Below are 24,761 nucleotides of genomic sequence, written 5' to 3'. Positions count from 1 at the left end.
ATCGTAAATTAAAAGGAAGATGACTGTTAATTCCCCCTGGATATTTTCACCCCTTACTACAGAAAAAAAAAAAAAAAAAATCTGATATCCCAGGGAAATGCTCAAGAACCTAAATGTTGTCAAAATGCAAAAGCATCTTCTCCTTAATTAACTTTTATGAAACTCAAGGGTAAGTGTAGTGGCAAAGTTTTAATTGATGTATTGATTGCAGATTTTATGGAAGTAATTGTGTGGAATTCATAAAACAATGATTTAAGTGGCAGAAACATACATAAATCAGGCCTGCCCTGTTCTACTTTTAGGTAATTGATAGAATTTCCATTGCTTTCTGTAATTAAAGTAACAGCCTAAATTAATTGATGGCTTCCTCTTTCTTCTGCCCAACACAGGAAATGTCAGTAGGTGGAGTTCAGTTAATAGAAGGTGCACGAACAGGTCATTGTGTTACTGATACATTGATTTAAAGAACTGTGCCCTTTTTTGTCTTTCTTCTGGTAACTCAAACTTCATGGTGGCCTCCAAGAAGCTTTTTCTAATATTTTCTGGAGGAATCGCTTAAAAGAATGATAATCAGTGCTGGGGCAAGGCAAGTGAGGCGCTCACTTCAGACAAAATTTAAAGAGGCACCAGAAAATTCAGTCATCAAGATAGATAACATTTTGACGCAATACAGTAATTCCCCTACACACAAACCTTCAAGTTTCAAACTTTCAAAGATGCAGACGTGCGTTCGCATGTCCAGTTACGTAACTTAGTTCATGTGTCTGGCGTACATTGTCACATGCGTGCATCCTCTACAAGTGGTTGCGCTTTTGTGTACTTTACTGTACAGTACTGTGTAGTGTACGGTAGTACAGTATCTTTATTTCAAGCCCAGGATGTCTGGAAGCAAGAGTAAAAGCAATGCTATATAGCCAATTGTGTGAATTGGGTATCTAGGTTAATTTTGTTGGACTTACGAACAAATTGGACTTACAAACTTGCCCTCAGAACAGAACCCATTTGTATGTAGGGGACTTACTGTATTTTTTTTAAAAAATGGAAATGAATGGAAAAAGATCCATGATCAACAAAATATCAAAATTTTCCATCAAAATGAATATTATTCATTTTTCTTTTGCTGTAGGATCTAATATGGCTCAGCCCAGCACTTCTTTATTTAAATTTTGAGAGTCTGTTCATCATGGATTTTTTAATAATCATTTTAACTTTTAAAAAAAATTGCATTAAAATATGATTTATCCTAATCCTGGGGGTTTTGGTGCCCTCTCCCCCTTACATTTTATGCCCAAGGTGAGGCCTAGTTCCAGCCCTGAAATAATAAAAAAATTAAATAATCATAATGATAATAATAAGCAATGGTTTCTGAGCACTTACTATACGTTAAGCATTCTGCTAAGCCCTTCCCATGAATGTTCTCACTTAATCCTCACAAGAAAACTATGAAATAGGCATTATTATTATCATGCCCCCTTTTCACATGAGGAAATTTAGTCTTCAAGGGATTGAAGAACTGGCCACGGTCACTCAGCTGGATCAACTTTGAACCAGCCTAACTGAATCCCGAGCCTTCCATCTTTACTAGTCTCTAAACGTACACACCAGAAGCTCCTTGCTCTGCTCCTGGAAAAGTCTGAGCAGAGAGAGGTCAGGTGGACCCTCTAGGCAGCTGTCCAGTCTCTGCATTCAAGTCCCAACGTTGTGCTTACTCCTTTCCATCCCAAGATCTCTGGAGAGCCCTTTCTCCCCCTGTCTGATCTGTCTGGCCAGGGGGTTGGCACAGCTGTTCTTTGAAAAGCCAGATAGTCAATATTTCCAGTCCTATGTCCCACCTGGTCTCCACTGCAGCTACTCAACTCTGTCCTTACAGCTTGGAAGTAGCCACAGACAACACATAAATGAATAGGTGTGGCTGGACTTCCCCTAACAGTTTATTTACACAAACCGTCTTTGTGCCAGATTTGTTTACCAACCCCTTTGTCAGGCCTTTATTCTCCTTTAAACGGCAAGACACAGGTCAGCTGGCTACCTGGGGTTGGAGGTGAAAGGAGACTTCTTTTTATGTGCAGTGTGGTGTACCTTTTGCATTTTGTGCCATTTTATCATATTTTAAAACAAATAATGTCAGGTAGGGCACATAAAGAGGATACCCTTTTCCTGGTCCATAGTAGAGTAAGATACGTGCATAAATTCAGTCTAGATACAATGGATTGACTTAGCTTTGCTCTCAAAATAAACAACAAAGAAACACAGCTGGATTTGGAGCCATGATTTTGGAGCTGCTGGACTTCTCTATGACCTGGCCTAGTCTCCCTGGGATAAATGGTGCAACTCTGTCCAGGTACCCAGGATCCCTCAACTTCTGCCTGGGCTCCTACTGTTTCCTCCCACACACTTCCAACAAGGCTGGTCCGAGAGGTCCTCCGGACTGCATCCTTCGAATCAGAGATCAGTGGCCGGCTTTTCCCACGTCTATGGCTCAGCATTGTGGTGTCAACATACCTAAGTCCCCTTATCATCATCTCTGAAATAATTCCTTCCAGTCTTTAGTCATTCTATCAGTCCTTTGATGGGGGGAGGGGGGTGAAAAATGCATGACTTCATTCAACCAATCTTTATCAAGTTCTTTCTATGCCAGGCACCCTTCTACACACTGCAATACCCCGTGAACCATACATCCACAAGTCAGCATCTGCAGCACCCACATTCTTGTGGGCAAGACAGAAAATAGACGGATACATAGTGCTGAGATTTCAGAATTGCAAACACAGTACTCAGGGGTAGTTGGGAGGCTGCACCCAACAGGAGACTTACCCACTGTCAACACTGCCTTCGGAATACCTCTTGGAAGGTGAACTAAGTATCACTGCTTTCACCATCATTTGGCTCTAGAAACACACTTGGCTACTGAAATCCTATTTCCCTCATTGAGCCCACGGATGGAGAGATTGTGAGGCACCTACTGTGTGCCAGGCTCTGCCTGTTGCCCCGATCATAGCACATGCCTGACTTAACGATCAGTGATTGTCCACAGTTGGACACAGCTGTCGAGCTACCCCTACTGATGGATGGACTCCAGGAACCATTCTTTCTGCAGTCCTGAAGCACCATCTCTTTGCTTTGCTTCCTCTGCCCTGTTTTCTGATGGCCCAGCACATCTCTGACTTATTAACAGGTGGTTTTAAGAGTTTTTTTACTAGCTTTTATGTTAACTTAGTTATTCCATATGGACACCAGTTTTCAGAACAGGTTCAGTTGTATTTTCAGTCCTTGCCTCTACCTCCCCCACCCACCCCCGAGCTGATTAGCTCCTTTACCAACATCTGTGGTTACTCTGCCTGACTCACAGTCACAGACCGCTTCGTTTACTGTTGTGTTCTTCCTTCCCTCCTTCCTTCCTTCCTCCCTCCCTCCCTCCCTGCTTTCTTTCTTCCTTCCTTCCTATCTTTCTTTCTCTCCCTTTCTTTCTTTCTACCAACTTCAGGAAAATTCTTAAAAAGCAGTAGTTGAACACCCTCAGTGGTTCACAGGGAAGACTCCGCAGAGAAGAAGCCACAATTCAGGCAGCTGCTCTCCCAGCACTTTGGTTATTAATCTCCATGCAGAAGGGGGACTTTTGTCTTTTTCAGATGGGGGTCTTGCAGCTGCAAAAGGCTGCCAATTGCAAAAACTACCATCCTGTGGTGTGCCCCCAAACATCTTATTCGTCTTGATATTTCTTGCACAGAAATACATGTGACAGATAAGGAGTCACTGGAGAATGGTTTGCTTTGTGTCAAACAGATATTAAAACAATAAACTACGTTGCCCTGGGATCCTGGCGCGTGCACAGCCAGAGAACGAGGCCGAGATGAGATGTTTTTGAAAGGCAGTGAGGCAGTTGTTCTGGGGGAATTCCCTGGAAACCCCAAGTCCTGTGACAGCATTGACAGAAAGTACTTTTTCTTAAGAGGATCCACACAAGGCCTGGTGCAGCGCCCACATTCAACTCCTGGACCATGACCATGCTCACCTTCCCCCAGCCCTCGGCAGAGGCCAGAGGGAAATTCTTCAATGGGTGAAAAGCTTATTTGAAGAATTTCTTGTTTAAGCACTCATCTGCACTGTATTTGCTTTCTCAAACTAATGTGGCTTTGTTTGTTTTTTACTAATATTTGTTTTTCACTCTTTTTTTAAAACTTTTATTTTTTATTAAAGTATAGTTGATTTACAATATTTTAGGTGTACAGCAAAGTGATTTAGTTATATACATATAAACATAATTATATATTCTTTTTAAGATTCAGTTATATATATAATATATAGAATATATGTATTCTTTTCAGATTCACTTATATATTATATATAATATATATAAAATATGTATTATTTTTCAGATTCAGTTATATATATAATATATATATAGATTCCTTTTCAGATTCTTTTCCATTATAGGTTATTACAAGATATTGAATATAGTTCCCTGTGCTATACAGTAGGTTCTTGTTGGTTATCTGTTTTATACATAGTAGTGTGTATCTGTTAATCTCAAACTCCTAATTTATCCCTCCCCTACCCCCTTTCCCCTTTGGTAACCATAGGTTTGTTTTCTATGTCTGTGAGTCTATTTCTGCTTTGTAAATAAGTTCATTTGCATCATTTTTTTAGATTCCCCATAGAAGTGATATCATATGATATTTGTCTTTCTCTAATGTGGATTTAAAATGGAAAAAAAAAATTCTCTTCTGAGTTCAGAGCTCTGAACATGAAATTTGCAGGGGCCAAAGATAAGATCCTGTTTGATTCCTGGAAGATAAGGGGGTGCAGGTGTATGTGTTTAGGGAACCTGGCTTTGTAAATGGAGCCAAGCCCTGTCAAAGTCTGCACAGCTGGGATTGAGCAGCTTAGTACAGGGGTCCTCAACCCCTGGGCCGCGGATCAGTACCGGTCCTCGGCCTGCTAGGAACTGGGCCGCACAGCAGACGGTAGGCAGCAAGCGAGCGAAGCTTCATCTGCCGTTCCCCATCGCTTGTGCTACCCCCTGAACCATCTCCACCCCTGCCCCCGCCACTGATCCGTGGAAAAATTGTCTTCCACCAAACTGGTCCCTCGTGCCAAAAAGGCTGGGGACCACTGGCTTAGCAGGGAAGTAAGAACCACCAATGACACTCATATAATTCAAGCCCTGGAGCGGGGGCGCTTGGTGTTTCTTGCATAGAAACGTGTCCAACCACAGAGGTGGCCCCTACTTCCCTTGCCTTATTTCTCTTCAAAAGCAAATCTCCCTGTGCAGTGCAAAGATGCATGAAAGGAGGCTGAGCTTACCTCCCACCGGAGGGGAAGGAGCCTGGTATAGTTCATGTAAACACAATCATTTAAACACTTAACTTCACTAAGAACTCCAAAAACACCACTGTCTTAAATCATGTGTTCATTCACGTGAAAGTACTGACATTCCAAGAGCTATTTTATCGCTACTGGGGAACTCGGTTGTGGGGGGAGTGTTAACAGAAGGCCATTTTCAGGACTAAATAACACACCACCTATTTTAGATCCATCTCCTTGGGTTTGGTTTGCATGCCCTGTAGGCTCTTGACACCTGATTGCCTTTTGTGTAACAAACCAACATACAAGAGCCCCCTCTATGGGCGCACCTGCCCAAGGATATATATCATCCCCACCCTTGGTCATTGCTACAGGGATCTAAGAAACATTTCCCAAAGATCTTTTTTTTGTCAGCAAATCTTAGTCCTCAGTATTAGTTTTGCAAAATTCTCCTGAAGCAATAAAAAATTTGTAGGAGAAGAGCTGGATTCAGGCAGAGCTGGGTCCTAATCGTCATGGTACACTAGCAGTGTGACCTTGGCCAAGTCTTTTTGCCATGAACGTCTTCATGAATACCTGCTTACCTGTGAGCATTAAATGAAATCCTTGTGTGAAAAGACTTTCAGGCTGCTTGAGGCATTGCAGCTCCTCAAACAAATGGCTCTTCTTTCCTTTTCTTTCTTAGAAGCCATCTTCTCCAGGCACTTTTGAAAGTTCACCAAAAAAGCTGGTTTGGAAGGTTTATGTTAGTCTAGTGCCTGGACAGCTGGACCATTTCTGAATGGTCTTCCTTCAGTCTGTTCTATGTGGGTGTTTGGGGAGGGCTCCAGCTGGGATATCAGGGAGGTGATCCCAGGGTCCAGATAGCACCTGTCCTCCAGGTTTGCTCGGGGTGTTGCTCAAAAGATCAGGACTGTTTTCAAGTCTGGAAGCTGGCTCTCAAGATCAGATGGGCCTCAACACAAACCGACCAGCTCTACCCACAATAATGCCTGGAAGTGAAATGAACGATGCTTTTGCATTGCATCCCTATCCCATGAGCCACGGCCAACCCCCTCCGGGGGTCTCATGTTCATGAAGCCCCAGCAGCCCTAGAGAACCATGGGAAATCCAGCCCAGCATAGGGAAGCTCATTTATCTCACTTGCCCTCCTTCCTACCTGGAGAGGCAATTCACGGAGCTTGCTGTTTCAGCCAGCTGTTAGATGGATTGTGAATCATTTAACAATTGAAACTTTACTGTGTGTATGCACTCGATAAAGTAATTATATAAATTATTAGCCTTTTTTTTTTTTTTCTCCAAGGCTGCCCGAAAAAAGCTACATTGACACCGGTACAGGTTTTTGTCAAAGGAATAGATGATGGTAAATTGCTTTGTCCAAATTACAACAGATCTCAGCATCTCACAGCTTTGTTTGTCTCCTATGTTCCTTCAAAGGACAGAAAGCACTTTTGCAAATGCCCTCTGAGGTCCTGCTGAGTTAAACACTCCGAGATGGAGATTCATTCTCCTTTTGCTGAATGAACTGTTACAAAGATCCTGCCCGCAGGGGTAATGTCAATACCTGTGAGTAGACAGATCACAAATAGGTCTTTTGCACAGAAAAAGCCTATCACTGCGCATTTCAGCAGCCCTGGCACTTCCCACATGTCTGTTGGATTAAATGGACCATTTGTAACCTGCGAGAAAAGAGACAACCGCTAAGTTCAGGAGCTAAGCAGGAATCACGTGGCAATCAGATAAAAACCGAGGCTGCTGTCCTCATTCAAAATCCCAAAGACTTAAGCGATCAAAGAATAGTCATGTGTGTGAGCATTGTGTGGGAGGTTTGTTGTGGCTTTTTGAATTTGTTAAGTTCAGAAACATGTCTGCTTTGGGAAAACCAATCTCGCTGCTCAGGGTACATCCCTGTGTCTGCATTGCATTTTTAATTTTTTTTTTACCTAGATGACTCATTTCTTTCCAGGGAAGAGTCTATTTCCAACCAAGTTGTGAGTCAAGTGATATTTGATAACAGTATTAACCAATAGATTGTACACAGAAGAAAGTGCAACATTCCCAAATATCCTGAAAGTTTCTATTCGCATCTGCCAAATCTTGGAGAAAATTTCTAGTTGAGTTTAGTCATAAGGAGCTCATTATTTTGACGGTAATTCGATTTGTGTATATAACACCACACTGTTATAACCCAGATCCCCACCGCTGGGAGAGCCCATCTTCCCCCACATTTGGGGATTGTATACAGCGCCCCCCCCCCCGATGCCAGCTCACATCCAGATGTGGAGATCAACCCCAGTGGAGAAGGAAAACAGCTTGCCTTGGACTCTCATCAGGAACATGAATCAGGAGTGATCCCCATGGCTTGTATCCAATTAGCAGAGAAGGAGCAAAGCCCTTCCAGGTGTCTTGAAATCCCAGAACGTAAATATAGAATGGAAGAAACGGCACCCGCCCCCCTCCCCTACCCCTTGGCCCCCAACAAGGTCTCAGGGAGGCATGTCAACAGATTGCCCTGCAAATTAACTCTGCCCATGATGAATCGGGGCTGGTTCTCTTGGATGTGATATGGATAGAGGGAGGTGATGGAGCAGCCTGTCCAGACACTAGTAGGGAAGTACAAATTGAGAGCCTCTAAGCAGCGTGGAGATAGTGGACGTAGAAAGATTTTGCTCAAAGATGACATGGTATGCTTTCGTTCTAGCTGTCTTGTGTAATAGATAAGATGACAGGTCTAGTGTCAGGCTGCCTGGGTTCAGATCATTGGAGAGCTTCTGAGCTGCTCTCTATCTTCATTTCCCCACCAGGAAAGTGAAGATCAAAATAAGAACTGGTTCGTGTGGTTTTGTGAAGAGATTGTGAGTTCATCTGTGGGTTAGTGACTAGCAGCTGGTTCATCAATACAGTAGCATCTCCTCCATCTGATAATGGAGTACAAGAAGATGGAATTATGCCAACTGTAATCATGACTTTGCTTGGATTATTTCAGTTATCATAGCCTGAACTTTTAGACAAGTGAGGTCCAGAGTCAGTCACCACTAACGTCTTCATTAAAGTTTCTCTTAAAATAGGCATCCTTTATAAGCAGCACCTTAGCAACTCTCACAGGTTCAAGAACTGTCAATCATCTTTCCTCTGTAACGGACCTACTATATGGCATCCTCAGTTTATCTGATGATATAATGAATAAACATTTCAGCAGTGACCTGGGACCAGGTAATCCTCTGGGTATTGGAGACACAGTATGGACCAAAATGAAGTCCTCAGGACACCCCAAAAGAGAAATAGATAACGAAGTTGCGATCAGATGAGGTGGTAGAAATAAGATGGTAAGTGAAGGGGAAAAAAAGGAGTGGTGTGATGGTGACAGTGGCCGTGTTGGGAAGTGTGGGGTGAAACTGAGAGGAAAAGCCTTTGAAGGAAGATGTGATGCTGGAACCAAGAATTGAATTAGAGAATCGATGTTTAGAGACTGGACAAAGGCGAGAATGTTTATCACTGAGAAGCAGCAGTCAGAGGAGGCTAGAAGAAAATGAGGCCTTTTAGCCTCATACAGTAAAGAGTTAGGCCAATAAATTCATCTTGGGCAATCAAGCCAGCACAATGTCCCCATCTTTTTTCCTTTCAAAAATGTGCCTCACTCTCCAAGTTCGAGTTCTTGCCAATTCCTTGGATGCGTCCTCATCAGACCTATAACAGCCTAGAAACTTCTGGCTAATTTGGATTTGACTAAAACTTTTGTACCATGACATTATGTAAAGAGATTCAATTATGGTGCACAATGTTTTGTGAGTAACTACCTCCCATAAAAAGTTAATTAATCAGGGCTGTGTCAATTTCCCTGTGCCATGTCAATTTGCTGCCAGGTAATTAATCACTAATCACCCACCAAGCAGCAGGCGGGGGGGGGGGGGGGGGGACAATCCACGAGCCATTTATTGTCTTTCCCCAAATAAATGGCACATGCAGCCAGGAAGAAACACATCTTGCCTTTCATAATATTTTTATCGACACTTTCGCAAGTTGTAATAGGCTGCAGCAACAAGCAGCTGCAGTTCAATGGAATATGAATATTAAAGAAACAAATGAGTGGAGATTTATAGGACATTGCGTTTCTGTTATGTCAGTTTTGAGATTAAACCAAGCAAATGAACAGTGAAAAATTACTCTTCCATGTGGAGAATGGTGATTAGACTTGTACATTAATTAGAAATTTTTGTTTTCCTATTCAATGCATTTCAAATGAGGATGTCCTATAAGGAACTGTTTGTCCAAAATGTAGATTTATTCACTTCTAAACAGCAGTATTTAATATCAACATGCATTTTAAAATGAAACAAAAGCCGATCCCAAATGTGCATTTCAGGGATAAACGTGTGTGCATATGAGAACCAGAGAGTCCAGCAAATTGAGTGGCCATTTTGGTCTTTTTGTAGATGACTGCATGGATGGAACACTCCCTTTTTACCCCCAGACCTTTAAATGACTAAATTGCAACCAAATTGAAAGCCTTTCCATTTTGAGTTTGACCTAGAACTAAATAAATATGGTCCATCATATTACATTTTCCATTTAATGCCATTTAAAGACAGTGACCTAGTTGTGTATAAATTCTGTGCTACAAACCAATTTTATGTACCTTTCTTTGAGATTTGTCTTGCAAAAATGTGCAAACATTTTTGCCATTTGGAAAAAAATCATCAGGTGTTTTGGGGGCTTTTTTTGGACAGCGCATTGTGAGGTTTATCATACAGTGCTGTGCCTGTGAAATGGAGCCATAGCTGGCTGTTTATTTCACCTCAGTATGTTACCTATTATGCCACGTCCTAATTTATGGTGCAGCTCATGGAACGGGGCTTCCCTCAAGGGGAATCCTGCGGAACCCTGAACCTGCTGTTGAAACCGCGTCTGCACCCCCCGAATTGTGTAAGTGAATATTTCCTACTGTAAATTACCCACGGAACAATTGAACCCCAAAGGAGTATGAACATCTCTGTCTTAAAACATTTCAAGGGTGGGGGAGGGTGGCATTTATGAAGCAAAGGAGAGGAAGAGCAGACAAAGAGAGAGCTCCCCCCCCCCACCCCGCCTACCATCCTAACGGCACACCTTTTCAGGGCATCTGGCAACCTCATGCAAATTCAAGCCCGTGCACAAATGCAAAGAATAATTGCCCGTTAAAGCAGTTGTATATTTTTATGGCTTTGATGCAGAATCTGCCCCCCTGTCGGGTTTTGCATCTGCTACTCTTCCATCTCTCCTGGAGCTCTAAAACTTTAATATGCAGTTTATAACCCTCAAGTATTTTCCACTGGTTTTGTGTATCTTCTCTTGGGATTTCAGGTGATCTCATTTGTGTTTATTTTCGAAGGTAAGCACCACATTCGTAAAAGAGACGCGGGGGGCGGGGCGTGGGGGCGATCACGTGTTCCTCACCGTAAATACATTGAACGCCGAGCTGGTCGGAGGTGGGAGGTGGAGGCTTCGTCTTGGCGGGGAGAAAGGCAATAAGCAGTTGACACTTTGGTAAGTGGCCCATTTGGCGGGGTTGATACACCCACACATCTTCTGTTTAAAAATGTTGATTTGCCTTGATAGTTGAGCACCTCACAGCACGCCTCTGGTTACATTCCTGAAGTTTCCGTTTCATTGAGTTCATTGGCGGAGGAGAACTCCTTATTGCCGAGAACTGAGATGGCTACTCTGCTAACCTCCTCCCAATATGCTCTGGATATAAACCTAGCCGAAGGTTGGGAGTGGGTGGGCTAAGGATGTTGATGTGTCAACAAGATGTGCAATTGGTATTTGCTCCAGAAGCTCTTGCCGTGTTTTCTTTGAGAGAAACTCATTTTTAGCTTATGAGTTAAATCCAATTTTCGTTGCAGTGATACCAGATTTTTCACTTTGATTCATGCTGGATCAGGTTTAAGAGGAAACCTTTCCAGTATAATGAACCTATGTTGTTTTTTTTTCCGGTACCTTGTCTCCCTCATGCCAGGAACTAAGGATTTATTTGGTATCCACAAAGCAGCCTTAATGCTTTCCATTGTTCCCCATTGACGGTCTGTTTACATGCTTATTAACTTGAAGTTCAACTAGAAAAAAAAAAAATCAAACTCCAGCGTTGGCCTTCAGAAATAACTCTAATTTGGTGTCTTTTCTTTCTAACATTGTTCTTTAATTAACAAAGAGGCATTTACAAATATTGGACAGGGTGACAGGTAGATGACTTTCATTAGCATTGATTTACTCCATCTCAGAAGTGGAGAGGACATTGTGAGTTTCCACTTGGCATTTGCATTGGATTTATTAAACATTTATTGCCCACCTCCTGGATCCAAACTCCTGAACTGGGGTATTGATAGAGGAGAGGACATGATAACTCAGCAAAAGAGACGTGTCACACTGAAATATAAGCACATAATTAAGATGTCTTCTTGTTACTGAGCCCAAGTTCGTGTGCTCAGTGCACAGTGAGGCCAAACAATACCTACATGTCGGAGTTTGGAGCACAGGAAGGTTTATCGCAGGGACATGCAAGGAGATGCAAGGAGAGGGGTGGCTCAAAAAACCCCAAATTCCCAAATGGTTTCAACAAAGCCAAGGTGAGGGAGGGGCGTGGCTGGTTGTTGCAGACTTCTTGGTGTCAGAATCCTTTGTTCTTGTAGCTGTCTGGTAGGTCAGGTCGGGATGTTCCTGTAACCTTCCAGCAAGACAAATGTTATTCTCTGTTTTGAACTTTTTATCTCTATATGAATGGAAAAGTGTTATACCCTGAAAAGTCAGAGCCTTGAAATTGGGCTGTCCTGTCTGTTTTGGGTTCTAGACAACATTCTTAAATCGAAGCAAAAGTAATAGAATACGAAGGTTTAAGTGAAAGAAACAGATTTAACATGGAGTCAGACTTATTCTTCCCTATTAACATTCTTTCTATATGGTTCAAGGATAATGCCATTTTGGTTTTGTTTTAATCTATATCTGAATCATCTAAGTATTCGCTTCACATGTGCAGTTAACCATGATCAATAAGCCAACACACCTGGTAGGCAAGTAAAAATAAATAAATCAGTTCCTGCCATCCCATGTGAGTCTAAAGGAAGCTTGACAAACAGTTGTGGGGGGTTTTTTTGCCGTTGAAATTGACCATTTGTTAAGAGAAGAGAGCCACACTGTCCTAAACCAGCCATAGGGGAAAAGGCCTCTAATGGAGATGGGGAGAAACACAGAAGGCAGGGCTTTAAGTCAGGCGAGTTACGGATTATAACGATTGCTATTTTCCACTGTTCCTTGTGGCACACATGTATTGCATACAGAGACTGAGACTTGCTGGGTTTCTAGGGAACGCTGTGTGGGGTTCCATGAAGGGAGGAACGTGACAGAGTTCCTTTTATAGACCAGACAGTTATCACCTGTCTGGGGAAAAAGTTTGAGCCCTGCTTTTCCCCCAGAAGTAGAAACCAATCTCCATGCCCCGACTCGGTGCAGCAGTAAACGTGAATTTCAGTGAATTGAGGGGTGGCAGTAATTGCCAGTGCAGTATGTTTATCCACGTTGTCTCCCTTTTCATCAGAGTCGCACAAATTCCAAGTCTGGTTGCTATGTTTGGGCCTGTACAGCGCTTTCTAAGTATGGGCGCAGTGATTGTTTTTATAAAGAGGAGTGAGATCCGGTGTGTTATTTGCACACTGTTTATCTGCAAATCTTGGGCAGGGTGCTTTGTATAAAGGACTGGATTGTGGAAGGTGGAACAGGAAGATGAAGGGCCTCTACTGTCCCAGAAAGAAGGAGACTAACATGGGTTCACCATCAAAGGGTGTCCACGCATGGTGTTAGGTAGCTGACACCTGCGCTGCTGTGTCAGGCAGTTTTCTAAATCAAATAGCAAAACAGGTGTAGAGCACTGCCCTCATGGAGCTTGCATTTTAGCAATGGTGAGAGTCTTTTTCCTTCTGTTACTTGATCAATCAAGTTACTTGATTGCTAGTACACCCGGGAAGGTTCATGGCAGCATTCTTCAGAAGGAGATTAGAAAATAAATGGAAGGGTGGGAGGGAGGGATGGACGCCTAATCTGGCCTCTGTATCTCAACACCGAGTTAAATCTTGGCGACAGAGTTTGGGGTGAAGTAGAAAAGAATAGCTTTATTGCTTTGCCAGGCAAAGGGGCCACAGCGGGATAATGCCCTCAAAATTGTGTGTCCTGACCTGGAGGGGCTAGTGAGGAGTTTTATAGTAATGGTTCAAAGAGGAGGGCATAATCAGCTCGTGGACTTTCTTCTGATTGTTTGGTGGTGAGCTAAGTGGGAGTCTGCATCATCAACCTTCTGGTTCCAACCGGTCTGGGGTCTACGTGCTTGTGGGCAGCATACTGTTAACTTCTCCCACCTGGCAGGGGTTTCTGTATCTGCAAAACATCTCAAAGATATTATGTGTATCCCTTGAGGGGGAACCAGGACTCTGCCCCAAGGCTGCGCTATTGTCTCTTGATTGCCCCTCCTGTGTCTTCCCAACCCCTCCCTTCCCTGATTAGCAACTGTTTGAACCTGCCTGTTGAAACTCACCGAAGGGGACACAGAAAGGCTTTTGTGCCCAGGAGCCCCACAGGGTCCTGCTTATTTCCTGGAGGAAGGGAGGGGGGAAGAAAAGAGGGGAACAGAAGGGAACATTCATCCATCACGGTGACTAGCTAGAGACTTCATAAAGAGACCCCTTGGCCAGCTCTAGATGGCAACAAGAAAGGGATAGCTGAGAAAACCATCCATCTGGGAGACTCACGTGCCTTCTCCGTGAAGCCCCTGTTACAATGAAACCTCCTTGTTTTACCTAAGGGTACTTGGCCTCCCAGGAAGTTGATGTGCAGTCGTTCCCTTGTTCCTTTAACAAAATAAGAATCCCTCTAATGTGCCCTGCTTGGAGCAGCCCAAAGAGCCTGGTATTAAGACCCGTAAATCCCTTATCCTGCATCGAGAAGGATATTTTCTCCCTGCAGCAAAGGGGGTACAAAGTGGCATCCTGGCTCTACGCTTCTAGCAGCTTGTGTTCCCCTCGCTCTACTGCTGAGCTTCTGTTTCATGTTCTATCTCAACATCTAAATCCTCCAAGAATTATTGTAAAACCTGCTTGTCGCTGAGAGGGATCTTGTCTGGCTCGCTCCATGCCGTAGCCAGCGATAATGAATGGGTCAGCGTAATTACTGTGTTTCCTCACACAGGCAGCCAGCTGCTCTGCCAGATTGTGAACTTTTCATTTGCTTTATTTCAAAATCCAAGGTGTTCCTCTGAAAACTTAATATTTGAACTGTGGCAAGATAGCGCTGGAGTCAAAGGCACGCTTGCTCATTTTCTCCCCAGTCCTAAAGCCAACATCTCCTATCTCATGACTCCTGGGCTTTTACGGTATTAGGTTTCCCTGCTTTTCCCATTGAGGTTGACACCTCTTTGCAATTTCAAGAACAGTAGTTGAAACACCAGCCAGGAAACATGGGTGGTGAGGGCTGGAAAGCTGAGAAGTAAGTACTGCTGTATGATTTGTCTTGAACGACAATTTAAAAAAAAGAAATAACCTAGGTGGTCTTCTCAGACATAAATAGAAAGATAAAAATCATTCTGACTCGATTCTACGAGCCTAGCATTTACCAGCATCAGCACAGAAGGATATGGTAGAATCCACGAAACAGGATAGCTGTTGGCCATTCAAGAACACAGAGAATTCCAGATGACGGCTAGTCTGCCTTCACTTCTGGGTCAAGGGTTATATTCCACTCCGTGCAATTCCATGAATATAGAATTGGGAATGGCTCCTGTGGGAAATCCCACTTCCTTCTTCTCCCCGCCCCTTGCCACCCACATGCAGCTGCAAACCTACTCTATCCAAGGACTCTGGGAGTAATGGGAATTAATGGGGTGAAGGGCTTCTGCTCTTTATTTCTTTTCTTTTCTTTTAATTGAAGTATAGCTGATTTACAGTGTTGCATTAATTTCTGCTGTACAACAGTTATTCAGTTATATATATTATATATATATATATATCAATACATTCTTTTTTTAGTATTCTTTTCCATTATGGTTTATCATAAGATAGTGCTGTGCTATACAGTAGGACCTTGTTGTTTATCCATTCTATATATAGAAGCTTGCATCTGCTAACCCCTAGCTTCCACTCCATCTCTCCCCCAGCCCCCTCCCCCTTGGCAACCACCAGTGTATTCTCTGGGTGGAGGGCTTCTACTCTTGAACGTGATAGAGGGGAGGGGAAAAGCCCTTCTCTGCCGTTTGGATGTAGGGTGGAGGCAAGTTTAACATAATATGAAATACAGCATCCTGTGAGAGGCTAGGTATTCAGCAAAATAGAGATCCTGGCAGAGGGAAGCTTGGATGTGCTGAGTTAACTCGGGGAAAGAGCTTCCTTGGCTGCGAGGCCTCTCTGAGCCTTTACGGTCCTATGATGTCAAGAGAAGCTGTGTCCTTCCCAGCCTTGCCTGTTGTTACCAATACTGTCTGAAATCCCGGGGCAGTTGGAGCAGGGGAAGGCAGGGCTGTAGATGGGGAGGAAAGCCATCCCACCCTGGTTCATGTCATCTGTCTCCCTCTCTCTTGAAATCCTCAAAGCTCCTGTTAGGTAAGTAGGATGAGGGGAGAGAATGGAACAGGGAGAGGAAGTTCCCTGGATAGTCTGTCAGTCATTTGGCTGGACCACAGCCCACGGTTCATTCACTTGTTCATGCATGTAAGTCATCTAGAATCTACTGTGTCCAGTATCTAGAACCTACTGTGGACAAAATCAGGGGGCTTCTGCTGACCTCGGGGAGGCGCAGGGAGATGCAAAGATGAATGGGATATGGTGGGAGGCCTCAAGGAGCTGGCAGATGAATAGAAGAGGTAAAGGTAACAAATGACTGACTTCTCTCAATAGAGAGAAGAAGAGAGGTTGGGTATTCTGCAGACTAGAGTTCCTGGAAAAATGAAGTTTGGGGGTTCTGGGTTAATGCTGTTAATGCACTTCCCTTACCTTAGGACTCTGAGCCTTTAATATAGAGCTCCTGGGACAGTCGTTTCCTAAAAAAGCATCCCCTCCACGGGATTCAGTGTGGGCAACAGTGCCTGCTGCTAAGTGGGATGGGACAGGCATGGCCAGCATGGTGAGAGCGGTGAGATTCAGTGACAGAAAGAGCAGGAAGGCAGAGGTGGTGTTGTGAAGGCTTCAAGGGCCCTGATGCCTGAGGATTTGCAGACATCCTAGGAGGGATGACACCCCTGGCAGCGGAAGCCATATTAATTATCAGGGATCTCAAGCATCAGGCTTACTTTCCCTACTGACTCCTCACCAAGTCACTCTGCTCAGAGAATTTTCCCCCAGGGAAGAAAACTCTGCCCAAACCCTTTCCTTCAGAGTTGAATTCCCACACTTCTCTGCAATTATGTTTGTGGTAGAAATGGTTTTATAAGCTGTGTAAATGGTTAGGGGGCTGATGGGACCTTAGTAATAATTTGTTTCTTGGAGCCTGACAGGTCCATACACCAACGATGTGTACACTTGTCTCTAGGAACGCAGTATTTCAATTTAAAATTTTTAACAAGCAATATAGGTACATAAAGGAAAATAAGGAAAAAAAATTAAAATGGGTTGGGGGAAAGCTATGAATAGACAACATTTACTTATGAAGTTCAGCCCCAGAGATAACTACAAACACATTGAAATATGTATGTATATGAATTTGTATATATAACTATATAAATACGCATATATAAATATGCACATATACATATTCACATACCCACATGCATGCATACATGTATATACACACATCCAGGTATATGGTATATACACATATATACATATATTCACTTCCACATGCACACATGCTTATACAGATGTATGTGTACATACACACATGCATAGTGTGTGCTCATCCACATATATATCACACTGTGCATAGATGGGTGATAGGTAGACAGATTTGAGAGCACACTGCACATACATCTTGCAATCTGTTGCAATACCTTTTTAAAAATTTAAGTTTGTGCAGTGAGCTTTTCTCTGGTTATTAAGAATGCTTTGTGAAGGTCTGTCCTTGACCTTGGACACAGGGACCACGGGCTGAACTAGCCCATCCTTTCTGGAATCAGACCTTGGTCTCCTCCCTCCTACCTGCCTTTGGAAGCCTGACTCTGGGAAGGAAGGGGGGCAGGTGTCCAGCCTTGGCCTGCGGGGAGAAGGGTCCTGAGTGGGGGTGGGGAGGGGCGGGTGGTTCCCTCAAAGGCAGGAGTGCCTCTGAAAGCTCTGCTCTCTCCTGTCGCCCGCAGTGCCCGGCTTCCCGTATCCAGCCGCCACCGCCGCGGCCGCCTACCGAGGGGCGCACCTGCGAGGCCGCGGCCGCACCGTGTACAACACCTTCCGGGCCGCGGCGCCCCCGCCCCCGATCCCGGCCTACGGCGGGTAAGTGGGGCAGCCCCCCGACCCCGGGCGGGCCTCCCGCACCAGCACCCCTTGCGTGCGATCTAGCGCATGCCGGCCTTGACCGCCCGCCCCCCCCCCCCCACCCCGCCTCCCGGAACCGCCCGGCATGCAGCCCGCGCGCTTGCTGTGCAGCACCTTGCAAAGAGTCTTGAAAAATGAGTGTAATTCGTCTTGTCATGGTTGGTGCCTTTAAGCATTCTACATGTCACATTTTGTTATGTAAATTCTCTTTGAGACTGAATGCTGGAGAACAGAGAAATGGTTACAGCCCAAGACGTCTTTCTGATGATTGCAAACATCTGGTGATTAAGGAGGTTGGATCACATTTGCCCTTTGAGTCCCTCGGTGGAGGGACAGGAGGGTTTCAAACGTACAATCCACTGGGGTGGTCTTGCCCTCCTCCCCAAAGACATCTTGTGCTTCAAGGTGAATGAACCTTTGGCCCAGAAGAGAAAATTAGGTGTCGAGTCTAACGCAAACTCTTGAAGTTCAAAGAAATTGGAAGTGACTCATTTAGTTGGATTTTCCAAAATTGCCTTTGCCTTCCTTTTTCCCTCTCTGAGGACAATGCAGATTGATTTGTTCCCCAAGGCCCGTTTGGTCTTTCTGTACATGGACTTTGCTATTGCCGAGTGAATATCAAGGAATGGTGGTGAATGCTGAGGAAAAAAAAATTGGTACTGGCGTAATGGGCTGCTTTCTTGAAGTGCTACCCTTTCTGCCTCGCTGTTAGGAATCCTCCTAGAACATTCTGGTCCCCTGGAGTCGGAGAGAGGGAAGTCTCTAAGGCAGTGGTCCTCATGGGACATTGGGAATGTCTGGACACATTTTTATTTTTGTTTGTTGTGATAGCATCTACTGGGTAGAGGCCAGGGATGCTGCTAAAAATCCTACAATGCACAGGACAGGACAGGACAGCCTCCCAACACACCCCCCAACACAAAGAGTTACAGGGCCCAAATGCCAATAGCACCACTCAAAGGAAAACTCAGCTATACCCAGCACAGTCTGGCCAGGAGACTGGCTTTCTGGTCTCTAGAAAGAATCTGGCTATATTCAGGACTGTGTGAAAGGGTTAAATGCATTTTCTATAGCTCTTTGGCTTATCCATCTTTTAGAAAACCTGAATAAGCCTAGATCATCTCTATTCTGATGACAAAGGGAAACACTCTTTGTTCATTATTTATTCATATCTCACGCATTCCCAAGTAGAGCATTTGAAGTGTTTTAAAAACGAATGCAATGAAACAAAGTTAAGAATATTAAGAAGTGAAATTTGATGAAATCATCAGGAAGGGAAAATAAAAGCAGAGAAATAAGACAATGTCCATCGTTTCTGTATTGTCACTAGAGTTTTTTTACCGAAAAGGTGGAGGATAATAAGGAACCAAGGATGAATCGGCCTTAAATTCTCCCAACCGTCCAAAACAGTGCGTCTCCATGTGCTAAGCCTTACGTATCTGACTGTGTACTGTAAGGAATCATTGCTAGTATGATCATTATCTCCAGCCCACAGTGTCGAGCCCATTTTTAGATTCAAAAAGGCAGAAACAAAGATTTGTTATTCCCAAGGTCACATCATGAGTTATGAAGAAAAAATAAGTTACCCTTTAGGCTCATGAAAGCAAGATTCATAAGCCGTAAATGCAGAATTGCATGTTTATATCACATTAGTTTGTCTGAAAATCATTATCTTACCTTAGTAGATGGTAATTGTCGCTTTTTGGTCTGTGTACCCTCAGTATATCACTACTATATTGAGCAGAAAAAAATAAAATTGTATGGCTTATCCTCATGTGAACAATTTATAAAAATCTCAGTAACACACCTGCTGTAAAATTGAAATTTGCTAACTTATAATGAACTTGCTCTTTGCTGGCAATAACCAGGTATAACTAATGCCATGTTCGCCAGGGAGAGAACCAGGCATCTCCAAGCGGTGAAGCACGTTGGTGGTGACTGCTTTGGACATGATTTCATTTTAATATTCCAGTGATCTTCCTAATCATTTTGGTTATAATGGTGAATTGTGCCTCTTCACTGGCAATATTATGGTTGGAATTCTGAAACCACACCTAGTAGGAAGACAAAATTCTCAAGACGGGCAGAGTAGGAAATTCAGAAGGGCTAAGGGTGTGTGTGTCCATGTGTGCGTGTTCTATAAGAGCAGATTGAAAAGGAGGAAATTCAGCTAGTTGCCTGGGTGTTTTGCTGGATTACAAACTGCCTGGAGTGCTTTGAAACCAAATGAAAGTGTGAACTCAGCATCTTCAATGAAGGTTCCTTTCCCTTCATTGGCTTAGGCTGAAGGAGTCCACGGGGGGAGGGCCTGGGAGGGGCAGCCCATCTTGGAGAGGAAAAGAGCTGAGCAGGACACAGAGCCGACATTGGCTGGAGTCGAGAGCGCCCTGATCTATGTTAAGTGGAAGCAAGTAGCAGAGAGGTTGGAAACCCATTTCTGTTTCCAGGGTGACATTAGCAGGATTCAGGTGGTCCCAGGAATAGTGTGGATTTCCTGTAGCTGTTTGTCTTCAAAGTCCTTTAGTTTCCTGATTTCTAGATTTGACTGTCTTTTCTCCAGTCCAGTTAATTGCTTCTCTCAGCTCGACGCACTGTCTTACGCTAAGGATGCTGAGGCAAATGGCGCCTTTGGAGGAGTTTCTTACAGTCAGGCACGGGGAACACCATAGATGCTAACGATTTCAACAAATGTGATAAGTGATAAGATAGGGTGTTGAGTGAGCACCAGCTTGGGTTCCAGAAAGCTTCCAGAGAGAGAAGAAATCCAATCATTTCCATTGTAAATCAATTATACTTCAGTTAAAAAAAATTATTTTTTATTTGAAAAGTTTAAAACCAAAAAAGAAAACGAAAGAAAGAAAATCCAATCAGGAAAAATCCAATCATTTCCTAAATTGCCACATTAAGCTCTCATTCTGCGATGCTCCCTCATACTCAGAGGCCCCCATCTTTTCATAAGCCATCACCTAAGAAAAACTGCATTTATTATGGAAGAATCTATTTTTCCCATTGTCACCAATTGAAGACATATCTGTCATCCTAAACCTCTGTTTTCCATGAAGTATCCAATATGAATATTCTGTTACTAAAATTGCAACGAAGAATGTGTCATTTATCCTATGTCCAGGTATAGCTTCCTTTTTTTTTTTTTTTTCTGAGAGATTGAAAAAAATCCACAGACCCTCCAAGGCCACCTTTGAGAAGCCCTGAGTGACCCTGGGAAGTATCCAACGTCAAGATAGTCACCCAGGAGGAGTCACTAAGGATGCTCTTACATTTCCTTTTACTGATTTGGTTTTCCCCTCCACGTCCTGATATTTTCTGAAATTTCTCCCAGCAAGTAAAGAATGTAGGTTATGAAGAGCCCTGTCTCCTCTTTCTCACATAGCTAAATAGAAAGTTATTGGGACATTAATTCATGATCACTCCTGGTGGCGGGGGGAAGGCTCTACTTGGACCAGGGATCACAGGAATGAAAGGAAAGCCCTAGACTGGCCCAACCAACCCCTTAGTGATTGCCAGCATTAACTGAGTGAGAATGGGTGACAAGTTAGAGAGCTAATGTCTACACAGTCTATAAGATTGTTACAGTCCTATAAAGACACAGACTATGGGGCAGATGAGATTGGCTCCTGCTTTTCTATCTCATACTGCCCTGGGTAGCCGACTTAACCTCTGCAGGCACAGTTGCCTTAGCAGGTGAGTGAAGACTACACCTGCCTCTGTAGGGTTGATAGAGGATGAAATAGGGAGATGCAGGTAAGGTTACAACTTAGTTCCATCAAATGGCACGTGTTAAGTGAACCGTAGCTACTATTGTTGCTGTTAACGTGGTTATTGACTTTTTATTAGCTGCTCATACCCTCCTCTTTCTCAAGGGTCCCCTTTGGCTTATGTTGAGTACCCATATCTTTCCTTCCATGAGTCACGTACCCATTGGCTGGGGGACTCCTACAGTTCACAGACCTCCATTCCCCATACGCCACAGAGACGACTTTGGACAGAGGCACTTCAGTGGTTTATGGAATCTGTAGATTGGAAATAAAATATTAACTAGTGAACAGTCTCAGGGAGAGCTAAATGGCCCAAGTCGTCCATATTTCTCCTTGCATTTGCTCCTGGAGTCTGTTTAGATAAATGGCTACCATGTCCAGTCTGTCTTCCTAGGACTCATATTTGGGAGAAATTACCCATTGGGTAGTTGTCATCCAAGGGAGCTGGCAGGCTGATGATGTGTGGATGAAGACGGAAAGTAGAAGCGTAAGAGACACATACACAGGCTCAGTACAACATTGGATGTTACAGGACAGCAACTAAACCTCAATCCTCTCCCCACAAAACCCTGTGAGATTGGCCTCACCAAGTTCTTGTTCTTAATTAGTTAATTAACAGCACCTTATCAAGTGCCTGCTATGTACCAATCACATTGCATGGGGCTAGGGATGTAGAGAACCATAGGAGATTTTTAAAGTTATTGTTCTTCTTCTAAGTTAAGCACCCAGCATTTGCTATAGCGTTTTTATCTTGGCTCTCTGGATATTTTTGAGCAAGACATTTTGTACTTTCTCAAGTCATTAATTATGTCACATGTATGTACAACCTCTCAGAGTTACCATGAGAAGTATTTTGAGCTGAATATGCTACTCTAAGTGCAAGAAAGATATGGTGGTATCCCAGGAAAAAACTTCTTACAGTTGGTCAGTGCAAGAATGAAGCCCATACACAGAGCCTTTGGGAGTGCTTTCAGGTTAGGTCCTGAAGAAGCCTTTAGAACGGTGTGTGCAAACCTTTCTTTCTGTAAATCAACCATGTTTTTTGGTTTTAATTTATAAATGTCTTATCCTCAGATTGTATTATCTGATGCTTGGGACGTTTCTCGATGAACATAAATATTAGGTCATCATCACCTAGCCCCAGAATACTTTCCAGAATTCTCTTTAGCTTTTTTGGTTTTGCCTTGAATTCTTGTTTAAATTCTCAGCCAGTTTTAAAATGTAACCTCTCACATTAAAAAAAAAAAAAAAAGCCTCTTAATTGCGTGCATTTCAAGACACTCTAAGTCAGTGGTTCTTAAATTTGGGGGGAGAATGTGGGATGTCACAGATGCCTTTGATAATCTAATTAAAATATGTATTTTCCCCAGGAGAATGTCAGTGTACATACAATGCCCAATTCTATACAAATGCTAGTGAGTGTATGGGCCCACCTGATATCCATTCAGAAACAACTAGATTTGAATGCATTAAAAATATTATTTTCCACTTGGAATGGGCAGTAAGATAAAGCAGCTTTCCATAACCTTTCCTTCAAGAATGTATTTGTGGTTGGGTTATATTATGTTACCCAAACAGATTGTATAGTTTGGGCATCGCATGATTTCTTTCTTTCCTTTTTTTATAAAGTAAACTAATTTGCTATAGTGCAGTCATTCCCTGCTTGCATTCATTCAAATATTTAACTCCTGTTATTACCTTTCTAAGAAAATGAGATGTGCATTTGCATCACGCTCTTGTGAAAGCATATTGCAGTTCCGAAGAGATTACAGTTACCTTTGCATGGCTAGACAGACCGCCTCTGCATTAAAATAAGGCTGCACCTGTTCAATGCATGATGGCAACTCTCTTGTACTGGGATGTGGCTAATTTATTGATAGCTATGCATTAGACATCATCCCCTGCCCTCATTTCCCTTCACATATGCACCTGTTTAGTGGGGTTTTAAAAAAATGTTTGGATCCATTCTCGAAAACCAACATGGGCCTTTCTAAGAGCTTGCCTATAACCAGCTCCTATTTAGAGTAGGACCTAGGAAGCTGACCTTCAGGGTTGTCTCAAATGTAAAGTAAAATGACCCGTGGAGGTTGGTGCTCCGTAGGGCAATAAGCCTATTAGTCCTAGGACCGGCAGCGTCAGCGTCCCATTACTTGTTAAAAATGCAAATTCTTAGACCCAGCCTCCCCACCCCGCCGTCCAGATCTATTGATTCAGAACCTCTGGGCTGGGCATGGGGCCCAGCCATCTGTGTTTTAACAGGCCCTCGAGGTGGTCCTGATGCCTGCTGAAGTTTGACCACTGCTGCCTGCCATGGCAATTAAAAATGTGGGCTGTGAAGCCAATACAACCTGGGCTAGAATCCCAGCTTCTTCGTCAGTACCTAGCTCTCTCCGTTTCGCTCTCTTGATGTCCAAAGAGGCTATAATAACATTGTCCGTCTCATAGGGGTATTTTGAGGATTAGGTGGGTTAATGATAATTAGGTCAGACTAGGGACAGACACAGAGGAATCGCTCTCTAGGTGTGAGGGCTCGTAGCGATCACATTCGTGCTATGACTTAGGAAAAAAACACACAGTATCGTGATGAAACTCGCAGCCCATCAAGTGGCTTTGTTTCATGCGGCCAATGAGGATGGCCGTATCGGTTCCTAGTTTTTTGGCGTCATTGTGAAGGTAGATCACTCACCCTCTGGTTCGTTTCTCTCCAGACTGTGCAGGTGTTGCCCATAGTGAAAACCAGCAGTCCCTACCCTGGGCGGTTTGTAAGAGCAGCTAGAATTCTCCACTTCCTTTCTTAGGGAAGCCACCACAGTTGGCTGAGCCTCTGAACACCCCCAAACTAGAAATTATGCCCTGGACCCTGTAGACATCGGACCTTGCATTGGCTGTTCCCTTTGCCTGGCTTGCTTTTCCTCCCTAGTTCCTCTTGAACTAGCTCAGGTGCTGGGGTTTCTGGGCCGTTCGCTGGGGTTCCCTCACCTCTGATGCCAGCCCTCCTCCTTCCATTACCAGGTCAGAGCGCCATCATTCCCCTCCTCTGCAGCAGCTCTCGCGGCTGCCACCTTACACCAGGGTACCTGGCTTTGTGCCTCCCTGTAAGCTCCCTGGGGGCAGCCTTAGCTGGTGGACTTGCCCTGAGCCTCAGCATCCTGGTTGGAGTGTAGTAAGCATTTCAACAGCAGAGGAATAGGGCTCATCAGTCAGTTTGTTT

General features: G+C 43.7%; 1 protein-coding gene across 11 annotated transcripts in view; it reads left to right on the top strand.

The window, feature by feature from the left end:
• RBFOX1 (RNA binding fox-1 homolog 1) overlaps window positions 1-24,761 on the top strand; it is a 2,175,109-nt gene that overhangs the window by 2,098,440 nt on the left and 51,908 nt on the right. For all 11 annotated transcript variants that reach the window (XM_027117455.1, XM_027117451.1, XM_027117457.1 and 8 more), the window contains one exon: window positions 17,603-17,735. In XM_027117455.1, coding sequence (XP_026973256.1) covers window positions 17,603-17,735 — 133 coding nt within the window. The remainder of the gene's footprint in view (window positions 1-17,602; window positions 17,736-24,761) is intronic.

This window comes from Aethalodelphis obliquidens, unplaced genomic scaffold, assembly GCF_003676395.1.
Source record: "Aethalodelphis obliquidens isolate GAN/ISIS:26980383/991018 unplaced genomic scaffold, ASM367639v1 scaffold18, whole genome shotgun sequence".
Classification (NCBI taxonomy): domain Eukaryota; kingdom Metazoa; phylum Chordata; class Mammalia; order Artiodactyla; family Delphinidae; genus Aethalodelphis; species Aethalodelphis obliquidens.
Note: the sequence above shows the minus strand (reverse complement) of the source record. Positions and strands in the feature narration are given on the sequence as shown.